The 11,043-nt window shown below is 51.8% G+C and overlaps 1 protein-coding gene across 1 annotated transcript; it reads left to right on the top strand.

Annotated features, from left to right (window-relative positions):
- Positions 1-2,850: 2,850 nt before the first annotated feature.
- Positions 2,851-3,798, top strand: LOC129783448 (olfactory receptor 14C36-like). The gene has a single exon (XM_055793412.1). It carries the CDS (start codon positions 2,863-2,865, stop codon positions 3,796-3,798), a length of 936 nt encoding a protein of 311 aa, XP_055649387.1. The 5' UTR covers positions 2,851-2,862.
- Positions 3,799-11,043: the final 7,245 nt, after the last annotated feature.

Here is an 11,043-nt window from a genome sequence, read left to right as displayed (position 1 = left end):
AACAGAGAATCATTTAGGTTGAAAAAGACCTTAAAGAGAATCAAATCCAACCGTTACCACAGGACGGCCAATCCCATCACTAAATCATGTCCCGAAGCACTGCATCTATGTACTTTTGAAACACCTCCAGGGCTGGTGATTCCACCAGCTCCCTGGGCAGCCTGTTCCAATGCCTGACCATCCTTGCAGTGAAGATGTTTTTCCTCATATCCAATCTAAAGCTCTCTTGGTGTAAATTGAGGCATATTCCTCTTGTTCTGTCACTTCTTACCTGGGAGAAGAGACCTACCCCACCTTTCAGGTCTACAACCCAACCTTTCAAGTCTACAACATCCTTTCAGGCAGAAAGATCCCCCCTGTGGTTCCTCTTCTCCACACTGTACAACCTAAGTCCCCTCAGGTGCTCTTCAACAGTGCAGGGCTCCAGACCCTTCACCAGCTTTGTTGCCCTTCTCTGGACATACTAAACCACCTCAACATTACTGTTGAAGTGAGCGGCCCAAAATGGAAACACAGTGTTCAAGGTGTGGCTTCAGCAGTGCCGAGTACAGGGGGTCCATCACTGCCCTGGTCCTGCTGGCCACACTGCTTCTGATAGCAGACACGATGATATGGGCCTTCTTGGCCACCCGGGCACACTGCTGGCTCATGCTCAACCATCTGCCAACCTGCACCCTCAGGGTACTTCCCCACCAGCCTGCCTTCCAGCCACTCTGGCCCAAGCCTGTAGTGTTGTGGGGGGCTGTTGTGACCCACGTACAGAACTGGCACTTCTCCTGGTTGAACTTCATACAGTTGGACACATCCAAATGGTCCAACCCGTGCAGATCCCTCTGCAGAGCCTTCCTGCCTTCAAGGACATCAGCACTGCTACCCCACTTGATGTTGTACACAAACTCACTGAGGGTGCACTCAAGCCAGATCATTAATAAAGTTCTGAAGCAGGACTGGCCCCAACACTGAGCCCTGGGGAACACCACTCCTTATGGGCTGTTGTCACCTGGATGTCACTCCATTTACTCCCCCTCTTGGGGCCTGGCTGTCCAGCCAGCTCAAAACCAGCGTGGAGAACACCCACCGAAGCCATGAGCAGCCAGTTTCTCCAGGAGAATGCAGTGGGAGATGCAGCCAAAAGGCTTTCCTAAGGTCCAGGTAGACAGCATCCACAGCCTTTCCCTCATCCACTAGGCAGGTCATTTTGTCCCAGCAGGAGATCAGATTCCTCAGGCAGGACCTGCCTTTCATACATCCATGCTGGCTGGTCCTGACCTCCTGGTTATCCCGAACCTCCCTCCTACCCTTCTTGTAGGTGGGCAGCACTTGACTAACATTCAGCCTTCTTGGACCTCCCCAGTATAGCCAGCACTGTTGAAAGTCACCCCTGTGGTGAGGCAATAGAGAAACAGACCAATGATTTTCAAAGTGTCCCTGCATCACGGGATGTCCATTGTCAAGGACACAATCAAAAGCACAGAGGGGCTGAGCTGGGCTCTGTGAGCGCTGGCAGGGAAGAGCCCTGGGGCCAGAGAAAGAGCTGCTGGCAGGGACAGCTGCAGGCAGCAGAGCCCTGGGCAGGGAGGGGGGGGAGATGCTGAGGGGGACCCTGATGCAGGGCAGATAGGGGCACCTCCTGGCCATGGTCTGCCGTGCAGGTGCCTTCCCTGAGCAACACACCTCTGCTCTCCTCTCCCACCCAGCACAGCCTTTAGACCGTTGGTTCCATGTGTTTCAACAGCTCCTGGTCCAGCAGAGCAGCAGGAGGGATGAAGTGCATCTCTCCTGCTGCCACGGTGCCATTTCTCGCTGAGCACAGCCTGAGGGTGACTGCCCTGCACTGCTGCTGTGTGGGAGGTGGTGTGCCGGGCTGGGGAAGGGGAAGGAGTTCCCGAGTGTCCCTTTGTCTCTCTCCTGGCCTTGCTCAGATGCTATTGGCATTGCAGACAGGCTCTCTGGCAATAGGGGTTTCAGCTGCCGGCTCAGGCGCAGACCTTGTGGGTCCTCCTGTGCAGAAATGTCCTCGGCAAGGAGGTGTCCCAGCTTTCCCCTAACCGATGATGCTGTGGGCAATGCAGTCTGTGAGGCTGGGGAAGGAGCTGAGTCTCCTGCAAGAAGTTCACATGGTCGGAACCCTTTAAACATCTCTCTGGGGTGTCCACCCAAGGTCTATGCTGCTTCCAGGGCACACAGTGAGCCCTTGGTGTCCTTGGATAGCAGTGTGGTGCTGAGCCTTCGGTAAGGGATGAGGCATTCTGTTCTCTGCAGTGGATCCCTCTGCTCTCAGCAGTGCCTGGCTGCTTGTCAGGGTAACATGGCAGTGTGATCACTCTCCGTCTAAGAAAGGAGCAATTGCCGGGCAGCTGGGAAGGAGAGGGATGGAGAGAGCAGAGTCCCTGCCTCTGCCCTAAGGCACAGACAGTCCCCTTGCCTCTCAGCACTCACCCTGCTCTCCCTGAGCACGGCACAAACCCCTCCTGACCTGACTCTGGCCATGGCCGTTGCTCAGCACGGGCAGAGCCGATGCTGACAGGCCCTTCTGCGCTGGGAGCAGTTTGGGCTGAGCCAGTGCAAGGCCAGGACTGGCCCCTGCCCCCACGGTTCCCATGAAGCCCCTGCTGCAGAGCAGGGCTCACTGCTGGGCAGCCAGCGGGCACAGCCCCTGCTCCTCACAGCACACTCGGCCAGCACTCAGCGCAGCTCCAGCCATGGCTCGGAAGGGAGCTCTCCTAGGAACGGCAGAGGGGGGGGCATGGGGCACGGGGGGTGCATCTAGGAGAAACGGCTTTCACTTGCCTTAACAGAAGAATTGCCTGACTTGTCACTACTTTTCCTCCTTGAGCAGGTTCCCATGCCCAGAGGCAGCACATGTCCAACAGCAGCTCCATCACCCAGTTCCTCCTCCTGGCATTTGCAGACACGCGGGAGCTGCAGCTCTTGCACTTCTGGCTCTCCCTGGGCGTCTACCTGGCTGCCCTCATGGCCAATGGCCTCATCATCACTGTCATAGTGTGCGACCACCACCTGCAAACCCCCATGTACTTCTTCCTCCTCAACCTCTCTCTCATCGACCTAGGCTCCATCTCCGCCACTCTCCCCAAAGCCATGGCCAACTCCCTCTGGGACACCAGGGACATCTCCTACTCAGGATGTGCTGCACAGCTCTTCCTGATTGTCTTTTTCCTTTCAGCAGAGTGTTCTCTCCTCACTGTCATGGCCTATGACCGCTCCGTGGCCATCTGCCAGCCCCTGCACTACGGGACCCTGCTGGGCAGCAGAGCTTGTGTCCACATGGCAGCAGCTGCCTGGGCCAGTGGGTTTCTCTATGCTGCACTGCACACGGCCAATACACTGTCACTGCCGCTCTGCCACGGCAATGCCCTGGGACAGGTCTTCTGTGAAATCCCACAGATCCTCAAGCTCTCCTGCTCACACACCTACCTCAGGGAAGTGGGGCTTCTAGTGATTAGTTCCTGTTTAGTCTGTGGATGTTTCGTTTTCATTGTGCTGTCCTACGTTCAGATCTTCAGGGCTGTGCTGAGGATCCCCTCTGAGCAGGGACGGCACAAAGCCTTTTCCACGTGCCTCCCTCACCTGGCCGTGGTCTCCCTCTTTCTCAGCACTGGCATGTTTGCCCACCTGAAACCCCCCTCCATCTCCTCCCCATCCCTGGACCTGGTGGTGGCAGTTCTGTACTTGGTGGTGCCTCCAGCAGTGAACCCCCTCATCTACAGCATGAGGAACCAGGAGCTGAAGGACGCACTGAAGAAGCTGATGCAGTCAGGTGTCTCTCAGCAGAACTGACTGCCTGAATCTCTTCACAAGTTGTCTCCTGGTCATCTCTGGAACATCCTGTGCATTTAGCACTTTTAATGTCACGATTGTGTTTCTCCTAGAGTGTTTGCATGCACTCCACTTCCTCAAAGGAATGAACCCAGCCTGCCTGACCCAGAGGCTTTTGTACGTTTGCATCCAGGATGGTGTAGCTGGACTCCTGTGTCACATCTCTGTAATTTAAGGGGCTTGTGTAGTGAAGATATCTATCAAGTTCCCCAGAGAGTAAAGCACCAGTGTAGAGCTCAGCTGTGTGAGTGTGCAAAGTTGGGGCAAATAACAGGGTGGGGGCACACGGCAGGGTGTCCTGGTGCAAATCCTTGGGTCATGGTGAAGGAAGCAAGGCAGTGATCGGGTGGGACACAGGGCTCTGCTCAGTGCCATGTTCCCTGGATACCCAGGGGAAGCTGCCCCAGGTGCCCCAAGATGTCCTAAGCATCAGTCGTTTCCTTTGCTTGTTGTACACCCCAGTCGCTACGAGGAACATTTGCTGCATGGTCAGCTCTGTCATCCTTAGTGGCTCAGTGATACCCAACTCCATTGCAGCTCTAAATGTAAATGGAGCCACTTTCCTACTGTCACTGGTTACACACAAGTCCCATAGCTCTTGCCACAGTTGGCCACTCAGCCAAGGCTGTGGTCAGACATCTCCAAATAGATCATGTCCTCACGGCTTTGCTTTGAGAAATAGTGAAGTAAACCACTGACGGAGATCCCACCAACTGGCCTGGGTCCAGTCTTTCACTCTCGATGTTATCTCAAATAAACCCCAGTTTCTCAGCCTCTCCTTGTCCATAACATGCTCCAGGTCCCAACCATCCTTCTGGCTTCTGCAGGACTTGCTCCAGTCTGGCAGGGTCTTTCTTGTGCGGGGGAGCCCCACTGTGGGCTCAGCAGTCCTGATGTGGTCCTGTGGAGGGTTAACCATGGCCAGCACCCAGCCAGCCACCCAGCTGTTCATCTGCTCCCCTGACTCAACAGGACAAAGGGAGAAAATAAACCAGTGATGCTCCTGGGTCAAGGTACAGGCAGAGAGACTACTTACCGATCCCTGTCATAGCCAAAGATGTGTTGTCTTGCCAAAGATCAATTTCATTCATTGCCAATTAAAACAAGATGTTGATTGTGAGAAACAATGACCAAAATATTGAAGACCATTCCCCAGTTTCTCCCAGGGCTAAATTACTCCATTGATCCCAATTCACCTGCACAAGCACACCCTGAGAGGTGTAGGGGGGATGTTGAAGAGGGTTGATGGCACAGGAAACCGCTGCTGCTCCTTCCTCGTCACACTTCTGCCCTGCTCCAGCGTGGGTCCTCTCCATAGACCCTGCTATCTTTGCGGTCAAGGGTATGCATTGTTCGTTTCATTCTGTCTTGCTTGTGTCCTTGAAACTCAGAGAATGACAGAGAACGTTGACATTGGAAGGGACCTCTGGAGATCACCCAGGGAAACCCGCTAGGAGAGGCACGGCCAGCTGCAGGAGTGGTCTGGAAACTAGGACCATGCGCGGCAATCAGTTAGCTGAGGGGAATGTGCTCGAGCTTGTCTAGACAACAATTAACATGATGAGGCATGTTTGCAGAGCACAGGGGAGTGGGAGACGGATGGCACCAAGCTTGGCGCCAAGGAAAGGTAACACCTTGCGGTTAATTGCTGGTAGTTAACCACCAATCAGGGATTGCCTAGTATGCAAGGCTTAGCTTCAAGAACCAATTAGTTTAAAACACGCAGCTTCTGAAAGTGTATAAAAACGCGTGCTTCTGTACAATAAATTGACATTTGCTTGCATCAAGCTGCGTCCTGTCTCTTCATTCACCGCAAATTGGTGACCCCGACGTGATGCGTTTAAGGATCTAACGTGAAGGGCTCTCGAATCGCCTATCTGAGCGACATGCAGCGAATCCCACAGACCTCTGAATGATCTGCTGAAAGGAAGCAGGAGCCGGCCTGAAATCCCTCCGGAGTTGAGAGGTGAGCTGTGGGAAATCCGTAACGGGGAATCAGGCTTCGTCCCCAGAAAGAGACGTATATGGACTCATAAAGGGTCTTCTAGTCAGATCCGGGAGCCCATGCCTCAGTCTCCTCAAATGGTGACCCCTATGGCGGTGTTCCCAAGCCTTGGAAGAATAAGGACGGAACTGGTCTGTACAAAAAGACAGCTCGTGGAAGAGGGCTGCGTTCCGGAGGAAAAGGCTTGGCTGAACGATCGTCTTGCTGGCTGGACCAGGCGGACAACCTAAACCCCGAGGATAACACCTGTATTCATCGAGACAGGTGAGCAACCAAGAAACTTTAGAGACTTTGAAAGAATGAAAGTGTGTACATACAGCAGCCAATTGTATGATGCTGCCGCGGAGGGGAACTCCGTGTCGGGAATGCATTTAACATCTTGGTGGCAAATTCTGACTACTCTTTGCCAAGTGTGGACTAATTCTACTAGCGGTGCTAAACCAGAGGAAGCTGTAAATTCCACCGACAGCGTGACTCTTCTCAAGACACCGTCAGCGATGGCGATTCTGTCCACACCTCCTCTGCCCCCAAAGCTCCTGTCACTGATTGCAGCGACCCTCACAACACAGGACCAAGCACGGGAACAGGACAACTCGGAGAATGATTTTATTGACACTGATAAACCTTTTGATCCAGGTCCTATAGATGTGGAAAAGAGCTAGACCTTTCCCCCATCCCCTTGTCTCTCCTGATGCATTGATTGTATTTTGGGGGAGGGTGAAAGGGAGTGTGAGGGATTGGTGGCAGGAATGCAAGTGGGAATCAGTTCAGTGATGGTTTTGGGAGTCGCTAGGGCATGTTCAGTATTTTGTCAGACAAATCAACCTGCAGAGTGGCAGCCTGTGCAATACGAGGCTGTTAAAGGGTTAAGCAAAGCAGTGCGGGAAGGGAGGATTTATAATGCATTTGCTATGTCCCTTCTTGAAGTGATGGCAGAGCCTTATACACTCACACTGCATGATTGGAGGTTCTTGCTTTGTATGGTACTAACTGATACCGTATATGATGTGGTTATTTGATTTTTGTGAGCTACCTGTAGTGGCCTTGACTGAAAACCTTAATCGGGGAATTGCTGTTAACTATGAGCAGTTGGCTGGAGCAATTAACTGTGCCGATGCTGTGACTCAGGCAAGGTATGCCAGGGACGACTGTTTGCAAATGAATGAGATGGCTATTAAAGCAGTCAGGGTGCGGGAGTCTTGCCACAGTCTTGCAGGGTCCTAGAGAGTCACTAACTTTAATACTAACTTGATTGATTGGCTTCAGAATATTTTGCAACAAGTCGAACTTCAGGAAGCTCAAGGGTTGCTTTTAAAACAACTAGCTGTGATAATGTCAATGAAAATTGTAAACGGGCAACTTTCACAATCGCAACCCCAACATGTGTCAAATGATTGTAACGCAGAACTCACAGCAGACTGTAATTCTCAGGCTGAGTTCTGGAATGCGGCATAACACATTTTTGCTTCTCTAATCTCTTCTGTAAGAATAGTACACACTCTTAACTTGCTTAGTAAATTAGGCTGCTAGCTTGCTAAAGAAAGTAATACTAAAAATACTAATTTTTTTTTCTGGCGTATTAACAGATGTTGATTCTGTCCATCATATGTTGCTACAGAACCGAGTTGCTATTGATTTTTATTATTAGCACAGGGACACAAGTGTGAAGACTTTGGTAGGATGTGTTACGTGAATCTGAGTGACCACTCTGAATCAATCCACAAAAGTATACAAAACTCAAAAGCCTTAAAACAAAGATCTGCAGCAGAGCCAGGGGCGGGATGCCGTTGGTCTCTTCTCACGGCTGGGAAACTTTGGGCCATGACTCAAAAGTATTACAGGATTTATTATAATTATCTTTAACCACCTTATTGATGTTTGCCTTACGTCTCCCATACCTTTTTTTCCTGTATTCAGTGTTTAGTTGATTCTAACATAAATCAGGTCATGGTCACCCAGCTACACACAACCTTTGCCTTGTCGCAATTAACAAGCAAAAAAAAGGAGGATAGAGAATGTCTGAAGAGAGATGTAGGAGAGGAAAATGAGAATATTTGACCTAACAAGAGATGAGAGAACAGCTGGGTATTGTGAAGGAGAATAGGAAAGATAAACATGGTTATTTAGTGTTTAATAGGTGTCTGCATACTTGTAGTGATATAGAGCTAAGTAACTACATGAACAATTTCTGCCCTGAGCCTGGTGGAGCATACAGCTGTGGTTTGTGTCCGGGCTCAGAGATGTAAATAGGGGCTTCTCTGTTATGGTAAAAGTGTTTCTCTTTGCATAAAAAAAGAGAGGGAATGAGGGGAATGACCCCAGAGGTATGTTCAGAGAAGGCATTCGATGTTTCGAACTTTTTGACTGAACCAGTTCTTGTATGGTGTGCCCGTCCGTCTATGTATAATGTTAATCCAAAAGAAGCTGATATTGTTTACACTTTGAATGTCGATAATTGTCTTTCTGTAGATGCTAATGCAGTAGGAGGCTATGATGGGAACGTGTCGCAGCGGTTCTTCTCTTATCCAGAGTAACAGCAGGGAAAGCATTAAAGAGTTAAATCACCTTGTTTGGTAGGCAGTTCAGAATGTGAGTCAAAATTGCCACTGCTTTTTGTTGTTGGTTCAGGGACATGGCTGTGAGGATTTTGATGGTATGCGCTGTGTGGATTTTAGGCGCCCCATTGCAGCAACATGTTAACAAAATCTGAGAAAATTTCAGCCTTTTTTTGGCATCCATTCACTCAATTGGCAGTATTGTTTGTTTGCTATTGCCTTGGTTGCTGTCATGTTTGCAAGGGCCCTGCAGAACATGGCAAACCTGGTACTAGCTGTTCAAAAACAAAAAGGGGAAAGTGTAAAACTGTACGGAACAAAGACAGTGGGTTATTTTGACATTGATAATATGTCTTAGTTGGTTTTTTATTTGTTCTATTACTTGTGCCATGTTTTTGCTCCATTTCAGGGGTTCTTTTGTGCAACAGGAAGGAGGAGATGCAGGAGCTGGCTGGAAACTGGGACCATGCGCGGCAATCAGTTAGCTGAGGGGAATGTGCTCGAGCTTGTCTAGACAACAATTAACATGATGAGGCATGTTTACAGAGCACAGGGGAGTGGGAGACGGATGGCACCAAGCTTGGCGCCAAGGAAAGGTAACACCTTGCGGTTAATTGATGGTAGTTAACCACCAGTCAGGGATTGCCTAGTATGCAAGGCTTAGCTTCCAGAACCAATTAGTTTAAAACGTGCAGCCAGCTCAAGCCGGTTGTACAAGGCCTTGGCTCGGTAGGTTTGGAATATGTCAAGGGGTGGACGTTCCATAACCACTCTTGGCAACTACCTGCAGTGGTTGAACATCCTCAGTTCAAAAAGTGTTACCTTGGCTCGCATGGAATGCTGCATACATTAATAAGACTCTCAGAGCCTTTTCTTCTCCAGACTGAACAGTTGTAGATCTCTCACCCTGTCTTCCTGGGAGCCATGTTCCAGTCCCTTCAAGAAGCTTGGTGGCCTTTTGCGGGACTTTAGTAGGTCAACAACTCCCTTGCTCTGGGAAGCCCAGCCATGGATACGGCACCCCAGATGTGGCCTCAGCAGTGCTGAGAGGAGGGGAAGGGTCACCTCCCCCCATCAGCCAGCGATGCTTTTCCTAATGCAGCCCAGGGGGCTGTTGGCCTTTGCCATGAGGGTGCATCGATGGCTCCTGCTCAGCTGCTTGTCCTCTGGCACCCAAAGGTCCTTCTCTGCAGAGCTGCTCTCTGGCCGGCCTGCCACCAGCAGGATAGCCCCAGGAGGGCTGGATCACGGGCTGGCCTCCTCCAGGGGCTCGCTCAGCACCAGCAGCAGCATCTTGCCCATCTTGGAGACGAGCTTCAGCTCTGGCACAGGCCGCAGGGTGCTACAGAGTCACCTGGGAGAGCAAAGCCCTCTCCTGCCAGGGCTGCGCAGCCCAGGCCTGTTGCCCTCTGGCCTCGGGGACTGCAGCCCTTGCTCTCGTGGTGGGAACGTCCTTCATCCTTCTGCTGCCCCCTGCCACCCGCTCCAGCATCCTCTGCTGGGCAGCAAACCCCTCCCACACAAGGGCTCCCATCCCTGGGTACCGGTGTCCGTGTGACAAGCCTGCCCTTGGCCCTGGTGCCACCCCTGAGGTGCTGCAGCCCACATGGGCCCCAGAGCCCACCGCCTGGGGCGCGGGCAGCAGGAGCCCCCTGTGCCACCACAGAGCTGTGACATCAGTGCCGTAAGCGCTGAGGAGGGGCAGGGCAGCTCCCACGCCTTTGGTAGGGGATGGAGACACAAGGTCTGTAGGGGAGACCTACGGGAAAGATGAGGGGAGGGGGACGCTCTGTGCGATTTCAGGGCAGCTCAGATACATGGAGCTCTTGTATTGGACAGGCAATGAGGTTGGGTGAGAGCTTGAGTGTGGATCAAAGGGGAGAGCAGCCAGGGTGGCACTGAGGGAGGAATTAGTTGTGGTTTGACACTGGCCAGCACGCAAATGCCCAGCATCTGTTGCTCACTGACCCCTTACATGCCCAGCGTGATGGGGGAGAGGATCAGAAGAAAACTCACAGGTCAGGAAAATAACAGTTCGATAGGAGAAGCAAAAGCTTTGTGTGCAAGGACAGGAACATGAGCAATTCGCTCACTCCTTGCCATGGGCAGCAGGGGTTCAGCCATCTCCAGAAAAGCTGCTCTTCAGCAATCTGTCAGTGACACGGCAAGACAAATGCCATGACCACAAATGTCCTCTTTTCATCCTCCTTTCCCCGAGCTGTTATTGATGAGCACAACGTCCTGGGATATGCAATATCCCTGTGGTCACTGGGGGTCAGCTGCCCAAGCTCCTTGCATCCCCCCAGTCTCCTTGTAGCGCAGGCAGAGTGTGAGAAAGAGAAGCCTTGGTGATTACTCTGCAGCGGTGGCCAAAACACTGGTGTGTGGTCAGCGCTGCCTTAGGAAGAGATGCAAAGCACAGCACCAGAAGGGCTGCTGTGAAGAAAATGCACTCCATGCCAGCCCGAGCCAGGACAGAGCGACAGGTCATACAGTCAGGGTGAGGCATGAACAATGTCTTCTTGAAATGACCTGAGGAAACCTGTGGATCATAGATCCTGTCTCTTCTGGGGGAATCAGTCTCCTTGGTGATCACTGGACAGGTAAGCAAGGATGCCAGGAGCCCAGGTCTTTGTGGGAGAGTTC

The sequence above is a fragment of the Falco peregrinus genome, unplaced genomic scaffold (assembly GCF_023634155.1).
Source record: "Falco peregrinus isolate bFalPer1 unplaced genomic scaffold, bFalPer1.pri scaffold_42, whole genome shotgun sequence".
Lineage (NCBI taxonomy): Eukaryota > Metazoa > Chordata > Aves > Falconiformes > Falconidae > Falco > Falco peregrinus.
Note: the sequence above shows the minus strand (reverse complement) of the source record. Positions and strands in the feature narration are given on the sequence as shown.